The sequence below is a fragment of the Scedosporium apiospermum genome (assembly GCF_000732125.1).
Source record: "Scedosporium apiospermum strain IHEM 14462 chromosome Unknown SEQ_SAPIO_0176, whole genome shotgun sequence".
In the NCBI taxonomy this organism is placed as follows: domain Eukaryota; kingdom Fungi; phylum Ascomycota; class Sordariomycetes; order Microascales; family Microascaceae; genus Scedosporium; species Scedosporium apiospermum.
In genome coordinates this window covers 751,375-774,884 of record NW_015971877.1, presented here as the reverse complement: position 1 = coordinate 774,884, position 23,510 = coordinate 751,375, and the positions used below count along the sequence as shown (strand labels likewise).

Sequence of the window (23,510 nt, the reverse complement as noted above, 5' to 3'; positions counted from 1 at the left end):
CGCTCTCCTTCCCCCTCCAGCCAAAACCTGCATCGCGCCTACATTGAGGTCCAACTTGGGGCCATTCCCACGACTCAAACTGTGCAATGCGCCTTTGGTCTTTAATGTGGATGGATGATTTCTTCTCAATATTCCTTTTTTTGCTCGCTCCGAAATTTTGACTGTATTGCACCCTCGACCCACCAATGCAGACCCGATTGGATTCGCGGAGCCCTGTTGCGACAAGATGTCCGGGCTCCGGTCTGGACTGGCCCCGCTCACCGCTCTCGGATCTGCTTCCTTCCAGCCCCAGTCAGTGCGGCACGGCAGTGTCAGATTCCGAAGCCATTGATCAATGATGGTGCTTCTGCAGGGATATCCAAGCCATGGCTCTCCCGCCTTCCAAGGTTGTTGCCATTAACACCTGCAGTCAATAGCCTATAATACAACTCTGTGTCCGAGATGTCACCATCCATGTCCTCAAATCCTACCACTTTATTCTTATTTCCTGGCACGACGCCATCTACTAGCGCCCATTCTCCCTGAGGCCAAGGTGACACCCATCGCAACCATCCTTCGGAATTCAGACGAACCGTAGGGCACAGCGGGCCTGTGCAGATGCAATCAATATTTCGCTAAAAGGAAGCGAGGAGAAAGGAGAGCGAGAAAGGGAAGAGAGTCTCCTCGCCAATATTCCGGCTTACTCTCTTAATATATAATCTGTCGACCGTTCTCTACAGCAACCATTCATGATGGAGAAAGGCGTCGTGCTAGCTGCCCCTGCTGTCAGCAGACGAAGGCGACATCCACACCGAGTGAACCGCAACAGGTCTCTTCCATCCCTCCTCTCGAAAGTCGAAGACCGAGTAGAGCCCGTTGCCAGGACCTACCATACTTCTCCAGCTATGCGCACCTCTCAGCTCGTCTTTGCGACGGCGCCGCTCTATTTGAGCATGGCCGCCTCGTCGCCCCCGTGCTTCAATCCTGTATGTAAATGAACATTTTGGCCCCAAAGAAAATAAACTCAGGCACCCCATTCAGAACACTAATAGTCTATTCAATTTTAAAGTGCGCTGCCCTTGCTGCTGCCCTTCCAGGTGCCGTCGCTTTCCCCAACTCAACAGCATACGCCGAATCCAACACCTTCTGGTCCAACCGACAGTCCGAAGTACAGCCCGCCTGCTTTGTCACGCCCCGAAGTACTACGGAGGTGTCGGCCGCAGTCAAAATCATTACGTCCCATAACGTGCCATTCTCCGTCAAGAGCGGCGGCCATACAGCTTTCGCCGGCGCATCAAATGCCCAGGGTGGAATCACCATTGACCTCCGCAACCTCAACAAAATCACAGTGTCTGATGACCGCGAAACCGTTTCGGTCGGCCCCGGAAATCGATGGATAGAAATATCTACCGTTCTTGAGCCGCTGGGTCTCGCCGTCGTGGGTGGACGAGCCGCTGATGTCGGCGTTAGTGGTCTTGTCCTTGGTGGAGGCATTTCGTACTTTTCTGGGAAGCGAGGCTGGGCGTGTGACAACGTCCGCGCCTTTGAAGTCGTCCTGGCGTCTGGAAAGATTGTCAGGGCGTCACCCACGGAATACAAGGATTTATTCTGGGCTTTACGAGGAGGTGGTGGGTCCAGTTTTGGCATCGTCACGCGGTTCGACCTCGCCTCTTTTCCTCAGGGCGACCTCTGGTCCAGCGACTCCATTTACCCCGGCACCATGGCCGCTGATCTCATCCCTCATTTTATCGACCTCACGATATCTGGCCTCCCCTCAGACCCCGGAGCCCACACATACTTTGTCCTCACCAACCAACCCGCGCTCGGGGGCCAGATCGCGCTTACATCCTTCTACCACTCCACACCCCCTTCTCCTCCCGAGTCTATCCCCCCCGTCTTCGAAAAGATTAAGAACCAACCGAACGCCATCTTCTCCAGCACAACAGTCGCGAACGTTTCTACTCTTTCCCGCAATATCGACCAACCCTACGGCCAGCGCCAGACCTGGTGGGACACCACTGTCCGCGTTGTAAATGCCGATCTATTCGTCGAAATCCTACCCCTCTTTGACGCCCATGTCTCGCGCCTGCTCGCCGCCGCCAATGGCACTCCTCTCACGCCTTTCCTCGTCTTCCAGCCCATCTCCACCAATATCATCGAGGCGATGCAAAAGAACGGAGGAAACGCACTGAACTTGAAGCCTGAAGAGGGTCCCCTCATGTTAGTCCAAGTGACGGTATCATGGGACGAAGCTTCCATTGATTCTGTTGTCGAGTCGAGCTGCAAGCAGCTCATCAATGAGGTCAAGGCTCTTGCGAAGGAGAAGGACGTTTACAAGGGCTTGGTGTACATGAACTACGCGGGGAGCGAGCAGAAGGTACTTGAGAGCTACGGAAAAGAGAGTTTCAATAGGTTGAAATCCATCTCGAGGAGGTATGACCCCAGTGGAAAGCTTCAGTCGCTGTGGACTGGGTATTTCCAGGTATAGATAGAGTTTGTCTGTTTTTTTGGCATGCTTGTGTTGGGAACACTCGCTTTCTGCATGGCATCATTGATACCCTTCTTCATGACCTGTATTTTATTTTAGCATGTATTATAGACGTACAAATATGCAATGATGTGGATGGCGTTTCTCCTGTTAGCCGGAACACTTGGGCTCCTAGAAGCATCTACTTGAAGTGAAATGGAACCCGTCTCTCCCGGATAGCTAAGGTCCACTCACGGTCGGGTGCATCGATGCTGTTGCTTGAGCAGCATGTTTACCCTGTGTAGTGACAGTTGATTAGAAAGAACTCCAGATAGAGAACATTGTAGTAGGTCCATCCTCATCGTTACTCCACGGACGGGCAAGCATACAACACAGGAGTCTTCATTGTTAATCTCATACCGTACTCCACGAAGTAAAGTCTGACCGAAATCTACGACCCGGCCCAATGGTTAAGCTACCACCAAATAATGGAAAAGAAGAGAAAAAAAAAAAAAAAAAAAAAAAAAAAAAAAAAAACTAGGCATAAAGGTAAGGTGGCAGCATCTTGCGGTTTCTGCCCGTCTTCGTGGTTGACGCCGGCTGTCCAGATCTTGATCAGCGTTTCAGCCACAGAAACCAACAGCATCGACACACATTCCACCCCTCGATCATCGATCATCGGTATCGGACCCCTTTGGCCAAAATTATAAACAAGTAAATAAAGAAAGACACAGGTTCATGTATAAAACGCCACATTAAGCTTCTCTTCTAGCCCTTCCTCTGATCCAGAGCACAGACATTAAGATCAACCCTCATCGTCGAGCGACATCTCCCAAGCACCCGCCCTATTTTCCTCAACAAACGCAATAGGGGATATCATTAATCATCTCGCAGCAGCCCGTCTCTCCACATATGTTCTGCAGCCTGTTGCTCCGGCCGTCTGGGTTGCATACGACGATACCCCACCAGGGTGGCGCACCGCCGATGATGGCACACCAGTAGTCTCCGGGGCGGCAGGCTTGCTGGCGTTTTTCTGGGTTTGTGATGCCAAGGGCGGGAGTGGTATCCGGAGTCGGGATGGCCAGGGTAGCCGGGAGGGAGAGGAGGGAGACGACGGTGAAAATATATGTGTGGAGCTTCATTGTCCCTTTCTTTCCTTCTTTTCTTTTCGTTTCTTTCAACCTTCGGTGCTCGGCACACTAAGTGAACCGTGGATATGCGTGTTTCCTTTTGGTTCTTCTTCAGTGATAATCTGCGGTTCCGGTTCTAGATGCCGAGAGTGCTTGGCGGATAGGATGTGGGAAGGGGAAAGTGTAAAATGGCTTGAACTGCAGATCAACCACATGAATCGTCCCAAAGTATGAACCCACCTGGACACCTGGAAGCTTGGTAAAGGAGATGGGCGGCTCTCTTTATCCCCTTCCCTTCAGACCTTATCCATCTCTATCCCGCCCCCTCCCCTCACCGCGGAATTATGAAGGCGAGGGAAGTGGTCTTCCACCAACACAAGCCGCGGCCCACGCTGCATCAAAATCCCACATTTGTCCTGTGCTCCAACGCAAACGGCCCACCTGCCCTGCATCCTCGTGTGCGTGTAATCTGAGGGGATTTCTGGGCCGGAAAAGCTCGAAAAAGTCTTCAACGGTCGTGGGGTTTTTGAAGTTTCACAAGATTTTAGAGGCTCGCGTGGGGAGAATGAGCCTACGGTCCTGCGACCTCGCACTTTTCTGCCCGGAGCCCCGCCCCGAGCCGTTCCGAGTGGTTTAAACAGCGCCAACGCGCGGTAGCATGGCAGCTCTTGGCGCCTATATCGCTAGGGAACTGATCCAATTAAAGGATCGATCTTGGGATTTTATGTTGGCTTTAAGTCTCTCGGGTTATTCTGGTGGGTTCATATCGTTAGTCGAACTATGCAGAAGGCAAGTAATTATGGTTCCACGCCGTGCCGGGAAGCTTTGGGCTATAAACCGGTTTACTGGAGATGCGGGACAGGTCAGTTCACCTCACCACTTCCCCGGTCGACGTGGTGCGCTGTGCGATATGCTTTTGTGGGCCGAGGATATTACGTTGCGATGGATATTTGAAAGCCAAAGACTCTTCACAACGGGTGATTGAAGATGTGTTTTGGACGTTCATCGTACGAGAAGGACAGGACCATGATGTCTGTGAATCTGGATCGAGCGTTAAGGCATCACCAATGGAGGTGAGATGGGGTTGAGGGCCTCCTCTACGACCATTGACAGCACTCGCCCGTGGACAAATTGGAATGATGCATTGGCCAATTGATCAAATGTTGTTTGTAGTCAGATGGCCAACTCCAATTGTCGCCATGGGCCGTCCCAGTTCCAACGTCCAACTCTATCCAAAAAGAACATTGACCCTACTCTTTCCAAAATATTCCCATTTGGCACATCAGTAATCTCGTCAACACCCGGACATCCTGGCCCACGACAATTGGTGAAGGGGCAACATGGTCTCGTCTCCGAGGAAAACTGCCCGAGCTAATTCCCGAGCGTGTGTCAAACCCCCGTCGAGATGTCAAAATGTCAAAATGTCAGGGATGTCAAGATGCCAGAAGGGCGAAGAGTGAAGGGTTCAAATCCTGGACGTCTGCTGCAAGAGGCTAACGCCTTTCGTTCACAGGAGGTCCGAGTTATTTTGCAGATCTACATTGGGGCGATTGTCTACGTCGTTGAATCATTGCTATTTTAAGTTTGATTTTTTTAAGGAGGGAAGATAAAAATGTCTTTGCTCTCTAAGAGAAGTCAGTGCCAGCCGAATTGGTGAAAGGGGCTGGGCTTGCGTTTGCCCTGAGTCTGGGGCAAGAGGGGCACCGCGTTCTGCCCAAGCAAGCCACTGGCGGTCATCACCTCTACTGGCCTCTGATTCCCCTTCAAACACAAGCTCGACAAACATAACATCAACTTGCATTCTGGAGATGGGGAGGAGAGGGGATGAGCCCAGTCAACGTCATACGACAGAGAAGTATCAAGCTCCTTAGCTCCCTTGCATTGACGACACTTCCGGTGATAGGGAACAACCCCAAGGCCCTCTCATCAAGGGCCATCTTCGCGCGAGAGGTAGGGACATGTCGCACAAGTGGACCGAGCTCGGGGACACAGCGGTCCGGGGAGCAACTCCGCCCAAATCTCGGGCACACCCGCGAGTCACGACGAAGTAGCACCAGGAGCGGAGCTCGAGTCTCTCCATCTTCAAGCACGAAGGAATAATAACGCATTTTGTCCCTCTTGACGTTTGCAAGGAACACGGACTCTCGCTAATCGAGAGTTGACCTGGTTCCGGGGACACACGTAGGCGAGAGTCAGTGCGCTAGCTAAAGTGTTCGAGAATTGCTTTGACTTTGACCAAGGGTTCGCGGGACGAGACGGTAATCCTAGCTGTCTGTGCAGAATCAAGGTGATTTTGGTGGCTTAAGAGCATAACTCTCACATGCGTGCACACACACGAAACAAAGACGCCACCAAGCAAGGAGGTCCCCGGCTATGTTGACTGTTGAATATGATTGAATGGAGCAGTGGTGTATGCATGTACTCATAAATGGATGTTCTAGGATGTGGTTGCGGTAAGTGGAAGGAAGAAGCGTCCGGTTAGACTAGCTTCGTGTGCCCTGGGCCGACTTCGCCTCGAGGTGTAAAGATGATGGCTGGCTTTGATTTCGACGCGCAGATGCATTGGCATCCTTGCTTTCTTTGACGGTCATTACTCGAATAGTTAATCGTCCCCGCGTGGTTGTTCATCAGCGAAGTTAGTCCAGGGTCAATGCAGTAGTGTGGACCGAGTGGGTGGAGAATAGGAATAGGGGTCAAATTGATGCTTCGTCAAGTCGTCAAAACTAGGACAGGTTGAGATCGTTTTGGGAAGTACGGTTTGCGTTTCTTCCCGAGTTTACCGGTGTTGGTTATAGCAGAAACTGCTGGTGATATTGGCAGCAGTCGTGGATCGAGTGGCACGTGGCAGACTTACTCCGTCCACCGATGCAAGTAATAATGATCAATTTGTTCTGTTCTGTCCGGTGGCTTCTTAATACCGTTGACTATTACCAGCATTGCTAACATCTTGAGGCTCACCGAGTGGTGAGAACCCAAGACAAGGGGTCTGGCGTGACGCTTCGACTCTGAACCCTGAAAACCCGTCACCAAGCAGGGTTGGTGACAGGCGGGATTAACGGCATTATTTCCAGGGTCTTCCGGCTAAATTTCAACTACCCCGCCACCTGGAGAAAGTATCGTGACATACTTCGTACACGGTACTAGTCCTAGAACACTAATCGAGTCCGGAGCATCCGCTCCAGAGCATCTCCAGTAAGTCCTGAGGTAGTGTCCCTAGGAACTTTGGCCCCCGATAGTCTTGCGCTGGATCATAGAGTGTCTGACATGACCTCACAGGGACTAAGTTTGGGATGGCATTGTCAAAGGCGGTTCGATTCGAAGAGTTTCCACTATCACCACGCTAAAAAGGGCATTGAGCATGAGTTGTAGCCAGGCTGCATCCGTGACATGATACTTCGTGCGTTCTCCCGGGGCAAACCTGGCCTGCCAGGTTGTGACACCGAGGGGCACACCCCATGGGGAAACTTTAAGACTCTATTGCCAGGCGGGAGGGCTGCTCGGACCGCTCGCCATTTAAGCTAGTGAGAGTAGCGGGTGACTGCCGGTGTTAGGGCGAGTCGGTTAACTCACATTCGTCAGGTTGTAAACCACACGACGGGTGCTTCGCCCTGCATGTCGCGCATCCTGGCAGGAAGGTTGCAGGTGCTTCGGATTGAGAGGACAAAATCAAGCTGTGTGAGGGCTAGAACGTACGTCTAGCCGGGATGTCGGTGCGATTGATGCATTGAGTAAATAATCTAATCTACTTCGTACGCCGCTCTATGTGTGAGTGCACAGAAAGCGTAACTGGAGGCGCGGAGGAGAGAACCCATTCTTGCTGGGCAGTAGCTTAACCCACCTGAGCAAGCGAACGGGTCGCTTCGAAATACCGGCATCAGACCCCTGGAAACCAAGACCCAACCATCAATCAATCTTTTTGCCTGGCGTGGCTCAGGCCACTGTGGGATTCCATTACATTGTATGTCCTCACTGTCCCTCCATCCGACCAATTCACGAGGCTGTGCGACAAAGCGTGTGGAATATTGGGGAAGAGGGTGTCGAGCCTCTTCGGTATGCAATATTATCGTTTAGCCAAATGGTATCAGAAGTGTTTCGATGTGAAGGGTTGGCACATTTCACTCGCCTCCTACCTAAGCCATGAGCTGCAGGACGAAAAATGCTGCACGCTCCATAGACTTTCCAAGCCTCCGCAGATCTACGACACATCTGTCTCAGGTTTCGGGGCCGTGTTCCTTCGTATGTCGCCACTAACAATGCATTCAATTCCAATACAGGAAAAAGAGCATTACTGAATCTTCTGCATGTAAATAATTTCAAATTTGACATTGCCAGTCTCCAGCACGTCTATTCTCCCCTCAGGTTTGCGACCTATCAGATCCAAACCATCCAAACCACCCCAGCACAGCCCTGCTTGTAACTCTTTGTCGCCTTGCACCTCGCCGTTGTTGCTTCGTCGGGCGACGAGGCTTAGTTAACTCCAGTGTAAACCGACTGTGCTTGGTTAGTTGAGGAGTCCCTCGATTTTGACGTGGAGTTTCTGTCTAGTGTCTAGTATTTACTACTGCTAGTAGTAAAAAGAATGCTAGCAGAGAATCTAACAGTTGCGAAATACGTGTACATCGTGCGATCCGGTGGGGGAAGATGTCAAGTCGGGGAAGTGGGCGGCCCTGACTCTCGGGTCCTGAAATCGGGCTCCTCCAAGTCTCCGTTCTGCGTTCTAGGGGATGTAATTATTCGCACTTGTACTTCGTACCACCGAGGACACTCTAGACCCTGGTGTACTTACCAGGACTCTGTCGTGAGAGTAGACACAACTATAACCAATGTACAGGCCAGTAGATCCTCTGGTGTCAGTCAATAGAAAGTACTTCCCCGTCTGTGCACCTACCCTAGGCTGTCAATGTGCCAACTGCCAAATGACGGATCCATGATGGAACAAGTTGATGTTGGTGACCCAAAGTTTTATACTTGATGCAGCCTGCAAGACTTCGAATTTTAAGGGTATCAGCGTTCCAACTGCTCAACCTGATCCCACCAATCACCTGCCACCAAGACGTGAATCGCCAGTTCTCGACCTTGCTCTATCAGCTCTAGCTCTGGCTACAATTGATTTTATCCCCTGCTAGTGTCGACGCTATAGTACACGTAGTGTACCGGTTTTGCTCGAGCGTTCATACGAAGTTCGAAGTAAGAGGGTGCCATTCCTCTCCACTACCCCAGAAACGGTCAGCCGGACTCTTGCCCCGTTGAGGGACACGGCCTGAGTCCGAGCAAGACTCTGTCGGACCAAAAGGTCAAATAACCTGGCGTTCTCAATGGAACTACCTACACCCCCGGCACAGGGTCAGAGTGGCGATCATTCAACACTCACCCACCTTTCGAGATGGGACGAGCCCGGATTCAGGTCAGGAGGAGGGGCGTGCCAGAAGACAACCTTGCTGATTAGCATACCCTACCTCCATACCTCGTACACACTACTCTGTCGCTTTCATGCCCCCCCGGACGGGTTACTCTCCACACACTTTTACTCCATGTGCTTGGACGTGAAGAGTCAAAGCCTTTTTTTCCTGCCTCTCTCCCTCCGCTACCCTTGACTGCGAGCATGAGAAGAGCACATCCGGAGCGGATCCCAACGACCCTGCCGGGCGATCCTGGGAAATAAGTCTGGATCATTATATACCACCTCTTCCCCATCCATTGCAAGTCCCGGTTTGACTCTTCTTGTCTTAAACACACATCCCAAGTCCTAGCAAACATCTCGAAAGCATCATCGTGGAGATATACCAGGAACTCAAGTGGGCTTCTCCTTAGATCAAGAAAGAGCAAGCCCTTCCACAACCATATCACGGACGAACAGAACGTTCTTTTATATATCGGCCAACAGACGCAAGACACAACGGACTTACACAATGTCAGATACCATCGGCGAGGAGCCCTCGAGCGGCGCAACAGCGAAGGCAAGCTCATTTACCGGCATCGTTGCACAACCCCAACTTCCGCACAATGAAGTTGTTACCGAACTGAAAGTCATCATCTGGATCCTCATCGGCCTGGCGTCTGTCTTCTTCACCCTCAGGATATACTGCAAGAAGTCTCGAGGACGCAACCTATGGTGGGATGATTACATGCTATTGATCTCATGGGTAGGATTTATAAGACACGGATCATTCAAGGCTCTCACAAAACTAACCTTGCTTCTGTAGCTCGCTATTCTCACCTCGGGATCCCTCATTACCGTCGCAGCTGGATATGGCTTCGGGAAACACATTTACGATTTCCCCAACGCCACTTTTGCGGATCTTCTCTTTACTCTTAACTTATCCGGCAGCTTCTCCACCCTCTCGGCGGCATGGAGCAAGACGAGCTTCGCCTTTACGCTGCTCCGTATCTCGGACAGTGGCCGCGTCCGCAAGTTCATCTGGTTCGTCATCATCTCCGTGAACGTGACGATGCACACCGCCGCCATCCTCATGTGGCTCCAGTGCACCCCCGTGGCGAGGACCTCGAATCCTTGGATCGAGGGAACCTGCTGGAACAAGTGGGTTATTGTCATTTTCAATAGCGTCGTTTCCGGTAAGCATCCCTCCCTAATCGGACCTATTCCCTCCAAGAGAATAGCAACTGATCCCGAAGTATTAGCATATTCCGGTATGGCCGACATTTCTCTTGCCGTGCTCCCTTGGAAGATTATCCGCCGGAACACCATGAACTACAAGGAGAGAATTGGAATGCTGGTGTGCATGAGCATGGGTGTTTTGTAAGTGGAGCCAGCCATTTCATTCCTCCTTCCACGGGCCTATCCGGAACTAACATGACTTTGATTCCAGTGCCGGACTCACGTCTCTCGCCAAGACACCCACCTTCCCTGCCATGGCCGACTCAGATATGAGTAAGTGGCTGTATACAAAACGCTTACGGATTCTTTACTGTGTGCCTAACATATTCACTCTTTCGTCCTAGTTAATACCGTGCCTCTCGTTATTCTCGGCGTTGCCGAGTGCGCCGTGACCATCATGGCAGCTTCGATCCCCGTTCTCCGTGCCCTACTCCGAGTCAACCGGCTCCCCAACGCGTCGGAAATTACTCAAGGCCGTATCCCTACCCCGACGACCGGCTCAACGCTCGGCTGGCAAGACGAGGAGGCCTTCGCCAAGGAGCTGGAAAGTTATAGCCCAGTCAAGATCTCGATGTCGAGGACACCTACTAGTACAACGGGCAGGTCCTGGAGGATCTAAACCGGATCCAATTCGATATAGGTGGGGTCGATATTTGGTGTACGATTCTGTCAAAATTGTTTTATAAGTCACGACACATGATCGGATTTGGCTTCTCTTTTTCCATGATTCAACGAGGAGTTTCAGGGGGGATAACATTCTCGTTTTTCTGGGAGGAACGACATCGGGTGGACTGCGTCAGGCGTTTATAGGCGGACAACAGCAAACGTGCATTGGGCTGGGATTTGGCGTTTTAGGAGGGGACTACTTGGTGATGGTCCCCGCTTGGATCTTTTTTCGATTGACTTTCTCGTCACCGTTTTTCCCCTTTTCACTTCTCTGCCTTCGTTCTACTCTTCTCTTCTGCATTTGTCCGACGGGATGGGGGCCGCATCATGGTTTGCATAAGGGGGGTTGATACCATTTTATTTACTTATTTTATGTTTTCCTTTTCCTTTTCTGGACTGAATTTTCGCAGTCATCATCATTGGAGGAGCATATATTAGGAGGCGAAGGGGATCGAGGCAGGTTTTCGGGGCATCATTATCATTATCACACGTTTCTTCAACTGAAATGCTGTTGGGCATTTTCTGCATGTTAACCCCCCCCCCATTTGGTGCGGTCTGGGAGATGGGAGCTAAAAAGCTTGGACAGAGAGGAGACTACTTAATTGCATTTGAATATGTATGAGTATACTTCGTATGTATCGAAGAGAAGGGGCGAACGGGAAAACGTATGGGTTTTTGAAACCGTTTGAGAAATACGCGTGTGACTTCTAAAGTGGAAGGTTTTTTCTGTGCGAAGAAGATGTGCCCTTTCTCACCAATCCGACTCTCGCTGGACTCGGCCGAGAGAGAGAGAAGTGGGATATCCATTCCCTGCAGACCTTGATCTTCGGTACGGAGTCAAGATGGCAGGTTGTCAGGTGGGGAAGAAGGGACATTGAAAACTGGACGGGAGTTTGAAGCTGCGTTTCAGGTTGTTTGGGAGAAACCAGACGTGGAGCTAGGTAGGAGTGGCTCTGCGTCCCTTGGGTTATGGGAGTCTGTATTCCGTGGATCTCAAGGCAGAGTTGGCAGGAAGTGAATTTAATAAAAGAAAGAAAAATCGGCAAATACAAAACAACGAAAAAAAAGTAAATTGACCAAATGGTGCGTTAACACTCCAGGGCTTTGGTTAAGGTACGAAGTATGTCACCTTAAGCTCCAAACCCACTAGATATTGTGGCAGATACTACAAGCCGAGATGCTTTCTCGGCTGGTTTAGTATTTGGGGAAAACAGAACTTCCCAGACCTAGAGGGCTAACCTGACGATGGATGGTGACGTTGACGAAGTTCAGTGCATGGATCAATGCCGAAGGAGGAGTTGGGGCCGTGCTGCTCCCGCGCCGCTAACAGATGATGACAGCGATGGGTGCACATGGCGGCCTTGGGTGCATCAATTGATACATTTGGCCGATACGATAGAAGGCTCGTGAAAGAAGTGAGAGTGAATGCAGATGGAACATGTCCCTCTGTCCCTCTCGCTATCAACTTCTTAGTTCTGCATCGTCTGTGTAACCCTCAAATAGTTCCCTCGCCGAGCATCTTGGTGGAGTTGACTAATCCCAATCTATCGTCGATCTTGAATCCCCCCGACAGACATTGCCCGCCCCGCCCCATCGTCATCATCCAAGTTGCTGCCACATCCTTGCTCACTGACTGGCAGCTCCCACCAAAACAACGAGAACTCCTCCGATAACCCCCAGTCACTCCCGTCACCCACCAGAATACCCCCAGCACCTCGCTCCCTCTCAAGCCAGAAACAAAAACAAAAAAAATGCCCACCCCGCGCTTCACCCTCATCTTCTACGCCCCACTAACCGCCCTCGAGGCCTGCAAAACCGCAATCTTCGCCGCCGGCGCCGGCCGCTACCCCGGCTCCGGCAACTACACCGAATGCTGCTGGACCGCCGTCGGCACGGGTCAGTTCCGCCCCGGCGACGCCGCCAACCCCCACCTCGGCAAGCCGGGGGATCTGGAGAAGGTCGAGGAGGCTCGCGTGGAGACGCTTTGCGTTGGGGAGGATGTTGCGAGGAAGGCTGTTGAAGCTTTGAAGAAGTGTGTTCTTACCCCTCTTCCCCTAACCATATATATATGCGTGTTTTTCTTTTCTATCCCCTTGAGACTTGGCAACTTCTCTAGCTGTAGGACCAAAACGAACATTGAAGCTAGGGAGGGTGAAAGGCGGAGGGGACATTTTGAAACTAACAAACTATCGATCCAGGGCACATCCATATGAAGAGCCGGCATATGCTGTGCACAGGATGGAGGACTTTTAAATCTCATGTTGTCTCTGTTGACCTTATTGCTCGATTTATGAATGGTCATTGATGTCTTTACGATTAAAATGATTCCCCTACCAGTCTTAGCGGAACATTGTGCACGTCTTTAGAACTACGCTTAAGAGGACTACCGTGTCAGAAACCAGACATCGTCTGTATAAATCTTCTCCTCCCGCCTCAGAACTAGGTGACGGGAACCATAACTGAACCAGACAAAAGCTTCTCCATCTTTTATGTTGCATAGCGCCTTAGTTGCCCCCTACCGAAACGCCCAATTGCATCATCATTAATACCCTCTACCATGTCTCATAATCTGTGCCTCACGGGAAGAGCTCCATCTCTCTCTCTCTCTCTCTCTCTCTAACAGAACGCAACTCCAAGTCATCACTAGAGGCATGACGCTCATTGCACCTCATATTTGCCAGACGAATTCCTGCGCTCAACCCTAATCAACCCTTAACGATTTGAAAACTCTCCCATGCGTTGAAGCTCAAAATACTTAAACAAAGACCCAACCGAGAATTTCCGGCTCCTCTCTGTTTGCTGAACTCCGCATATTGGTTGAACAAAATAGAGAACCAGACATTCATGAAAGGCACACAAGTGAAAAAAAAAAAAAAAAAAAAAAAAAAAAAAAAGACGCCAAGGTAAAGGAAGAGGGAAGAAACCGGCAGTGGATGAAAGAGACTCGCGGGCTTCTACTGTTCGTCAACCTCCATCTTATCGCCCTCGTTCCCGTTGCTAGGCGTCTTCGTTGCGCTTTCAGCAGCCGCGGCGCCACTACTACCGCTGTCAACATCACCACTACCCGAGTTAGCCCCGCTGGACGCGGCAGTTCCGCTGGTATCCCTCACAAGGGTGTCTGGATGGGAGACCGATATCGAATCCTTCGTTTGCTCCTGCGCACGATTTCCCGTAAAATTCTCCTGCACGAGCCTGTATTCTCCCCTCTCGTCGCGTTCGATAATACCCTCTTCCAAAGCCCATTTAGCAAGGTGGCGGTCCACGCCCAGCCGCTGCCCTTCGTTTTTCTCCATGTGGCGGCCAACGTGTTCGGTCCATTCATCCCAGGACCCGGGGCCCTCAAAGACGCTTTGGCAATCCGACTTGGGGCAGGCCGAAAGTTGCGGCGGGTGTCGGCGCTGGACGAGACACGACTGCTGCATCTCCTTGACACGACTCTCCCACTCCGCTAGCGTTTTGTTGTCGACCATGCTCAGCGACTTCTTAATGGCGAACGGGGCATGCATGCGGCGCAAGTGTTGAGTGAACAAGTCTTTCCGGTTAAACTCGTTGTACTTGCCTTCGGCAGTCGAAGTCGGACAGGCGGAGCAGCGATAATACTGGAGGCAGAGGTGCTGCGAGGTGATATGCCGCTTCCACTCGTTCTTGGAACCGAACGTGCTTTCGCATCCCGCAAATGAGAACGCGCATGGGAATGGTCGCGTGTGCGCAGCCGCAATATGCTTCCGAAGCGATGATGAGTCCTTGAACGGTGCATGGCTGCAGAGATTGCAACGTGTCTCGTGCTTCGGGGTCTGTTTCGGTATCGACCTTCGGCCATGCTTCTTGTTGGGTGTGCTGTACTCTAAGCCGTGCCTCTCCAAGCTGTTGCCATTCACTCCAGAGTCTCCGTGGCGGTCGGGAGCCCTATCGGGGAGGGAAGACCTCTGAGGCTTGGAAGGTGTGTCATTACTCAAATGACGAATATGGCTGAGCGCTTTGAGCTGTTCGGCTGCTTCCTTCATCTCAGCCGAGTCCTCCCCTTCGTCCTTGACGCCCGGCCGCGGTGGATATCTGCCGGGGCCGTATGGGCTAACCTGCGACCCCGTTGTGGGTGTACCGTCAATCACGCTGACATCACGGTCAGGCCGGCCCCGAAAGACGCCATCAGCTGCCTCTGCATCTTGTCTAGAACGCTTCACACTCGCCGCAGCCTCCCGAGCTTCGAGAAGGATCCGACCGTGTTCCACCTCCTTCGCCGAGGCTCGACCGGATTGCCGCGCCCCTGAGAATCCGATGAGGCGTTGGTAGAGATGTACGAAGTTGTGTGATCCGATGTATCCGAGAAAAATGCACACTTTGTCATGCTTTACAACTTCCCATATAGGGAGCGCCATGGATATCAGCAGCATCGTCGGTGGCCCGAAGAACATGGCCTCTACGGCAACCTTGTCGGCGATGGCGGGCGTATCCTCCAGCCATTTGTTGAAATACGCCATGTCGGGACTTGCCTCGCCAACAAACGTCGTGCAGGCAAGAACCCTAGATTCGTCAAAGAGAAGACCGTGCACTGATTGCGGGGAAATCGTCTGATCCTGCGTCTTTGACAGCTCGGTGTCGGCTCCGTCAATCGGCTTGTGCGGCGAGGGTCCTTGGTTATTTGGCGGAGCTGTGGTGGTCGGCAGGGATGGAGCCAGTGTTATGCTCCGGCCTCTTCCAGGTGTGATATTGAAGGAGATGGGTATTTGTGATGGTGAGAGAGGCTTGCCCGAGCCGTTTGTCAAGGTCACCGATTCCGCTTCTCTTTGGGCAAGAACGGCATCGTAGAGCGACTGTACAGTAAATGAGTTCTTCATACCACCGAGCTTTTGCAGGCAGTCGGCCAAGACGGCTGTGAAAGTACGCTCCCTAGGGTCTCTTCCTTTTTGTTCGGGACCCCACGCAGCAATTGCCTGTTTAAGTCCATGGCTCCCTGTTAGAGGTACATCTGGCACAGAGCAAGTGTCGAGGAAGAGAAGGATGTCGGACTGGGCATCTTCAAAAAGGCAACGAACGCCATGCCATTTCAGACGGGCGGCATCATCTCGATTATTACTGTAAAAAAAAAGGTGGTCAGCAAGATTCATCGACCAAGCCTAAAAGAAGCCGATGGATTCTGATAGAGAGAGGATTAACCAACCTAGCCCAGTATAGTTGATTATCTCCACCGAGGTAACCGTGACCGGCATAGTAGATTATGAGAAGGTGATCTGGTCTCGCATTGTCGAGGAAGGATGCCATCTGCACCCCTAATTTGATGCTGGGGTTGGGCACCGTGGGAATGTGCCACCGTTCAGTTCGGTAGTGATATTGTTCCCGGAAAACTTTCTCGAGCGAAACCAAGTCCGATTCGACAGTGGTGTCTTCCTCCCATCTCAAGAGCAGCACGGAGACCGAGGTGTATGGCGACCGTTCCGCGGATCGCTGGATGAGCATAGCTGCATCTTGGAGGTGACGGGCGAAGCGCTCAAATTCAACTCGGGCGGGGAGCAGTGTCTCAACCAAGACGGGCGCACTCGGAGGCTAAAGACGAGAGAGAAGGTTAATCAATATACGATCTGAGAAGTGCTTCCAGCGTAGCAATTGCCCAACTTATCACACTGCGAGGGTCGGCGAGGAACTAACATTGATGGGAGCTGATGCAGGAGGAGCGTCCACTTTCGGAGCTAACCTCCGCTTCTTATTAGGAGGGTCCATCCTTTTTTTTTTTTTTTCCCTCTCTTCTCTTCTTTGCAAGTTTGAAAATGAAGAGAATGCGCCCGAGGAGAAAGGGGCCGGAGTGAGTCGGTTAGGAAGAAGACACAAAAATTTTGGTTATGCTGAAGCTGTTCGGAGGTCGAAATATCAGCAAGGGGTGTGGGTGGTATCGTCGAGGGAGAAGAACGAGACTGGCGGTCACTAATACATAGACGGAGTTATCTATGCAAGGACATTGGAAAGGCGGACGACGAAGAAGGGATTTGGCAGCCTTGATCGTGGGCGTGGGGAGAAAAAGAGCATTGATGAGACAAAAAGGTAATAAGGCTGGTGCTACAAACCCGCCAGATTTCCGAGGAAGACGTGCGGGTGCAGGTGGAGGTCTTTCGCAGGAAGACCACGCAGGGCCTGCCTCGGGGGGTGGTGGGTAGACACTGAACGCTGGTCTTTCTCAGGCTGTGGGCTAAGAAGCCGGGCTAGTGGCGGGCGGGGAGGAGAGGCCTTGGGGACTTGCTCAGTCTCGCTGCGAGGCTGCAACCCCAAGCAGCTTGCCACGCCTTTCGCCCCTCTTTCCTGCTCTTTCCAGGTAGCTTTTACGCCAATAGAAGCACGCACTGTGCGACGGATGCTGCAGGGAGGTGCGTAATGAACTTTGCACAGCCTCATCGGATATTGCCCACCATTTTCCATCATGAGTACTTGGTACAAGCAGCAAAACTCTATGGCTCGCTATGTACTCATGATAAGATACAGTGATACACCGACGGTTGAATATTAGCCCCACTTGACGACGATTGGTACTGGACAGTCTGGACACCTCCTCGCTTGATCTTCAGCAAGTTCGCTCCATGGATGAAGCAGGATTCGATGAAGGAACGCGGTAATTCTGGTGAGGCTTTCCCTGCCAAGGTGGAGTTCGTTGTACCTTACATCTCTAGGCATAAAACGAAATGGGCACAATAATGCAAAGACATCGCGGGCTTTTTTTCTGGTTCTTCCATCGCCTTGTTGAAAATTACGAAGTAAAGGAAGGTATCAATTGTATCGTGTCACAACCGAATTGTTACCGAACGCTCAACCAATTCTCCCTCGCAGGAGAGGCGCTGTCATCCTTTGGGGATCGTGAGATTTCAAGACCTTGTGCACTCTTTTGATTGACCGCTCGTCCTGGTCCATGTTCATACTGTGTACCTTGGGTTGACCTTGAGCCTGATGTGCCGGAGTACTTTGTACACTACGAAGTACCCTTGCGGCACTAGTCAAGGATACGCAAGCGTCGTCGGTGGAAGGTCCCTATCAAATTGTGAGGGGGAAAACACCGACCAGGAGCAAGAAGAACACCCGAACCTTCGATGTTCCAACCTTTTTTCCTCGTTCATCAATGCGCAACCAGAAGAGGGCCCTTCAAAGACTGCGTCGGTGCATGGTAGTACGACCGGGTTACCCTGGGGTTACAATTCGGGTTTTCTCTTCCGCTCAACAGAAGGACCTTACCTCGCGAACTCATGACCAAAAAAGGCCGCTGTCACAGGAGGTCTCCCATCTTGCCCGTTTCACTGGTGGCACTTCGTGAGTGTGGACTTGCATTGACCACGGTGATTGGCTGGGCAGAGTCGTAAGGCAGCGATATGATCAAACCATCGAGCTCAATGGTCACAAGTATGGGCGACAACCCGAAGTCTGGTTGACGAAAACTCGCTGAGCTGCAGTAGTGCACTGTAAGTCGCAGGTGGTTTCCTGTGTGGCACACTGTCGCCGTGTACTCTTTCGTACTCGTTTAGTCCACATACTAGTCTTTAGTACAGTTGTAGTCTTGCGCCGCCGCTTCCTGGGCGAGGTTCTGCTCAATGTCGTGAAATGCGTGCGTTTTCTCTTGCACTCTAAATTATATCGGAATGAAGCTGTCAGATGTGAATGCCTCCGCCTTCTCCGCCCCTTTTTCAAGAAGAGTCTATTGGCTTTGGAAGCTGCCACGGCTCAAACGCCTCGTGGGGGCGATGATCAGTATTTGATTTATTGAAGACGTCAGCCTCATCAAAATAGACCGAACTCTTCTCCGAAATATTAAGGCTGTCAAATTCAGTCAGGCACCACTCCTGCGCTAAACCATGTGCATACATCAATTGATACTTCTCAAGACGCTCACCGGATAATAATTCTTGTGCCAGAACAAGACTAGTCTGTCGCAAGAAGCAGGAGATTCAAAATCGACATCGTGGGTCTGAGGTTTTACTTTGTTCCTCTTCAATTCTGGAATTGATGGGCTGCTTGGCTTCAATCAGGAGTCACTCTTATTGGCTACCTCATCTGCATCTGTACCCAGCCTGCCAGCGAGCTCTGCGTATTTGGAGCCCAAAAGAACCTGGGCTTGGTGCGGATAAGCTGGCGAATCCGGGCGGTCCGGTTCTTACTTCGTATCAAATGATGGGGATAATTACTTTCTCACCACAACCCAGCCATCCCTTTCCCTTTGAATCTATTCATGTCTTCGAGTATGTAGTTTATTACGCAGTAATGTTGTGATGCAGGTCTGCAGGACGGGCTAGGCCGTGTGCCCACCACCCCAGCCTCGGCTTTTTTTCCCTTTTGTCCCCCCTCTGAAGACACGACGCTCCGAGAGAGTGAAAAGGGCGAAAAGGGCGGTCAGGGACGATAGATCAGGCCCAGGCGTGGCAAAGGACAAGGCCAAAGAGCCATCTTTCCTGGTCCAATCATGGGTGGGGGAATGGCTAGATTTCGAACCGCAGATGAGCGCCTCCTTCAACTGGCTGCGTCGACATATTTAGAACTATTGGATTTAGCTCGACTCCCACGACAAGCGCCGGTCTCCAGCTGGAGACAGTCCATATATGGGGAGTAATCAGCACGGAGTGCAGCATTAGGGAGGAATATCGGACATGATCAGTGCAAATTATATATACTTCTAGCAGCTTTGAGGGGTTGAGGGGTTGAGGGTTACCTTCACCACCCTCCTTGCACGAACTGAGAACCTTGGGGTTGGTTGTCTCTGTCAGACATTCCAAGATAGATCCCTCCACCTCGCCTCGGCTCCGGATCATTTCGCGGGTGCTTGGCTATAAACAGCCGTTTTCCTCACCAGAAACTGCTCTTTTTTTTTTTTTTCGTTTCAGGCAGAGACACTCGCATCCATCATGAGACAGCCGTCAAATGGAAATCCATAGGACGATGTATGGATTCCGGACTCTGGGAAGAGCAATCAACTCAGGAGACTGGTCCATAACGTGTGCGGGCATGCCCCTAGCCGCTGAGGACTCCGCTCATCAACAGTAGATTATTCGGTTGATGCTTATTTGCATCGGCAATCGGCGAGCTGCCTTGGCCTATTCTCACCCTTCTCAGGGTCAGTGATAGGTTCCCGTTGCGAGAATACACTAGACAGCAATAGATTACATTTTTTACCATCTTCTCGGATAGCAGTGGATATCAATTTTTGAATTGATAGAACATGAATTGATCATTGATCCGGCTTCGGCTGACATTGACAGAGACGGCAGCGATTTAATAGGGCGAGGGTGGTCTGTCCCTTCATTGAGACTACCGATAATAACGATCTGGTTGGGGCATTGTAACGGACCACTCAAGTCCCTTGTACCGATTACCTAAGGACCCCAGGAAGGCTAAAACCAACATTTGAGCACGTCTCTGGCATGTCAAAGTTTCTGGTTTCGTACGAGGTGGTCCCCCCTCCAGTCGTGATGTCTCAAACTCACACGTCCTATTTCAATGGATCAGGATATCGGCATCACCATTCATGTCCCCGTGTCCTGAATACGCAAAGTGTCGGCCAAAAGTCCATTCCAAGTCCTCCAATAGATCACGCGGATACGAAGTATTACACAATGAACTCTGTGAGGCCTCGGATGTGGCGATGTGGCGCAGCCTCTGCCAAGCGCTTGACCTTGATCAATCTCAGCCAAGATATGTGCCCGGCCCGTATTTGTTTCCACTCCAATAAGCTCCAAGTTGCGTCACTCGCCTCAGACTCCGCGCATTCAAAAACTGTCTTACTCGCGGAACTGTATAGAACATGAAGGGACCGCCGGAACCGCCTAGTCATAATTCTCATCAGCTTATGCCAATCTGATCTTTATTGCACTCGCAACCCTTCGAGCATCTCAATCTATAACTGAACGTATTACAGACGGACCCCGCCCTGCCTTGCGCAAAACCCTAGGGAGTTGTACAACGAAGTTTCTCGAAGTAGATATAGCCAGCAGCCTGCTCCCCTCCCCCGCCTATCCCCAGGAAGAACACCAGGCAGACAACAAATCACGAAACAACGGATCACGATCCTAAAATTTTCGATCGCTAGCCCTCAGTTCACACTTACATGGATTCCAACGGTGTGAGGAGGAGGGACACTACGCGTGACCCTCCCCTCCGTGTCTTATCACTAGGTACGGGTCCTTCGCAAAAAGAAAAAAAGAGAGAGACCGAAAGAGGAATTCTTGCGTTAGCTAACGTTTGTTGCAGATGGTGGTGGAGTTCGAGGTTACTCGATGCTCATTATTTTGCAAGAGATCATGTACCGAACGTATGTCGAGATCGAGGGCAAAGCCCCGCGCCGCGACCAAATACCGAAACCCGCAGACCATTTCGACCTCATCGTCGGTACCGGCACCGGCGGCCTTATCGCGCTAATGCTTGGCCGCCTGCGTCTAGATATAGAGACCTGCAAGGAGCTGTACGTTCGATTGACCCGATACGTCTTCGAGACAGACAAAACCATTGCCGGAATCCCCTACCGCTCGACTCTGTTTAAGGCATCTAAGCTGGAAGAGGCCATCATGGAGGCCATAAGGGAACACACTCTCTCACGCACCGAGGGGAACGACGGGATGGAGCCAGATATGGGCAGTTCTCTAAACGCCGCCGCCTTCTCCAGCGCAGCAAGTCCTAGAAGGCATTCCAGCAATGCGAGCGTTCTCAGCTTCAGCGCGAGGAGCCCACAAGCCCAAATGTCCCAGCGGCCGTATTTGCACCCTAAGTACGGCAACTCTCAGGCGCGCCTTTATGACTGCCGTGAAAACAGAACCAAAACGTGAGTTAAACCTTTTGTCATGCGATCGACCACCTGCAGAGTTCTGGTTACTGATATAATATTCTGTGTTTTGAAGTGCTGTCACAGCAATGTATCAAGGTTCTCGGAAGGGGACGCCTGCCGTGCTGCTACGGTCCTACGACTCCAGGAGAGAGCCGCCTCCCGAGTTCGACTGTAAGATATGGGAAGCTGGCCGAGCAACATGCTCCATCGGACTCGCCTTTAAGCCTATCCGCATCGGGCAGTCAGTATTCCACGATGACGGAGTAGGCACTTTTAACCCCTCCCCCGAAGCGCTCGATGAAGCGGTAAGCGAATGGCCAGGCAGAGAGATTGGCGTCTTTATCAGTGTTGGTACAGGAAAGCGGCCAAAGTCGAGCGATGCGAATTCAACCATGTGGTACGAAGGGTTCATGGGTGAGTTCGCGGAGGCGAGGAGGAGGCTCATCGCTAAGATTGAGGGATGTGAAACGATTCACGAGTACATGATGAGGGAACACCTCGGCAAGCGAGGTGTCAACATCGAGAACTACTACAGACTAAACGTGGAAATCGGGGTGGGAGAGTTCGGCATGAACGAGTGGCACCGTCTAGCGCCAATCAGCACCGGGACGAAACAGTACCTGCGCAGGGAGCGGGAACATCAAATGGTCGTAGGATCGGCATCCAAGCTAGCCAAGATCCATTTTGCTAATAAGCGCTTCGAAAAACCTGCCGCCGCCGCCGCCATGCAGCCGGGACAACAACAACCACCGCCTACTTTTGCCATCGAGCTCCCCGCTGAAGTTCCGGACAGCTGGCCAGCACCGCCTCGCCCTTCGTTTGATCCCGGACCCGATATCGTTAGTGTGCAGAGACTCGAAGATGCGTCGCCAAGAAGTTCGGCCGATCTTGGACGAGTGTCAGCGAGCCGTCTCTCTCAATACAAAGACTTGCCGCCACCCCCTCCTCCTCGAACTCCAGACTCCGTCCCATCAGTAATCGAAGACGACCCAGATCGTTTCGCATACCACGCGCCGACGCCATCGCAGTACCGACTGGGTTCTGGGTCGGATAAGATCGCTATCGTCGGCCAAGATGATCATCCACGCGTGTCTGTAGATGGAATACAGTCGTCACCCCGACTTCCGGCAAAATCGCCCAAGCTGGTACCATATAGGATTGAGCCACCGCCCTTACCGCCGAAGACACCGCTTCTCGATGACCACGGAAGAGGGTGGAATACGAGCGCTCCGGCTCTGCCTTACCCCATCGACGAGGACGAAGCACCACCTATGGTTAATATGGCAAGAAAGCCGGAATATCATGGTCGATAAAGTGATGAAAGTTCTCATGTCAACCGCCAAGGGAGATTGGCGATCATTGTAGAAGAACGGGTCACTCTTTTTGTGTGTGTCGTCCGCTACTTAGTCCTTGATTCTCTCTCTGTGGAGAGAGCACACGGGCCTTCTGCTCTACATTTTAATGATGGAGCATTTACACTCACTTGTTCAACGACACGTTATGGGAGGAATGTTGGCAGCAGCGGAGGTCAGGAGAACAGCGTGTTCAGGAGTTTGAGGCGAATTGACTTCAAAGGAGGCTATTTTCTTTTTTCTCTGGGTTTGGGAGTTTTCGCTATTAGTCCGGACGATACCACCTATTTTCAGCAAAAGCAAGCTTTGGGACGACGAGACGACAACTACTTGTAGATATGGAAACAGGCTTATATAGAAGAGCACAGACGAAAGACCCGTTGCTCGCACTACGGGCCCGGTATCCCGTATAAGTGCTCTCAAGAGGCAACCTTGAGCAATGAAGTCACGATTCCTCTTTGAATGGACTAAACGAACCTTGAGGCCACAGGCCATGACTAGATTAGAAACCGTAGGACTA

At 51.6% G+C, this 23,510-nt stretch overlaps 5 protein-coding genes across 5 annotated transcripts; 4 read left to right on the top strand and 1 right to left on the bottom strand.

Moving 5' to 3' along the window:
- Window positions 1-731: 731 nt before the first annotated feature.
- On the top strand, window positions 732-2,467 carry SAPIO_CDS10745 (Uncharacterized protein; the record flags this gene model as incomplete). Its single annotated transcript, XM_016784288.1, has 2 exons — window positions 732-965; window positions 1,049-2,467. The coding sequence occupies 2 exons, from the start codon at window positions 732-734 to the stop codon at window positions 2,465-2,467; spliced, it is 1,653 nt and encodes a 550-aa protein (XP_016638518.1).
- A 7,018-nt stretch (window positions 2,468-9,485) lies between these two features.
- Window positions 9,486-10,811, top strand: SAPIO_CDS10744 (uncharacterized protein; the record flags this gene model as incomplete). Its single annotated transcript, XM_016784287.1, has 5 exons — window positions 9,486-9,719; window positions 9,780-10,149; window positions 10,216-10,333; window positions 10,404-10,465; window positions 10,537-10,811. 5 exons carry the CDS (start codon window positions 9,486-9,488, stop codon window positions 10,809-10,811), a joined length of 1,059 nt encoding a protein of 352 aa, XP_016638517.1.
- Window positions 10,812-12,609: 1,798 nt separating this feature from the next.
- Window positions 12,610-13,111, top strand: SAPIO_CDS10743 (uncharacterized protein; the record flags this gene model as incomplete). The annotated part of the gene is made up of 2 exons (XM_016784286.1): window positions 12,610-12,890; window positions 13,057-13,111. 2 exons carry the CDS (start codon window positions 12,610-12,612, stop codon window positions 13,109-13,111), a joined length of 336 nt encoding a protein of 111 aa, XP_016638516.1.
- A 701-nt stretch (window positions 13,112-13,812) lies between these two features.
- SAPIO_CDS10742 (C2H2 finger domain-containing protein) lies at window positions 13,813-16,573 on the bottom strand (the record flags this gene model as incomplete). The annotated part of the gene is made up of 3 exons (XM_016784285.1): window positions 13,813-15,931; window positions 16,017-16,399; window positions 16,502-16,573. The coding sequence occupies 3 exons, from the start codon at window positions 16,571-16,573 to the stop codon at window positions 13,813-13,815; spliced, it is 2,574 nt and encodes an 857-aa protein (XP_016638515.1).
- A 4,351-nt stretch (window positions 16,574-20,924) lies between these two features.
- On the top strand, window positions 20,925-22,951 carry SAPIO_CDS10741 (Patatin-like phospholipase; the record flags this gene model as incomplete). Its single annotated transcript, XM_016784284.1, has 3 exons — window positions 20,925-20,991; window positions 21,068-21,635; window positions 21,712-22,951. 3 exons carry the CDS (start codon window positions 20,925-20,927, stop codon window positions 22,949-22,951), a joined length of 1,875 nt encoding a protein of 624 aa, XP_016638514.1.
- Between the last annotated feature and the right edge of the window lie 559 nt (window positions 22,952-23,510).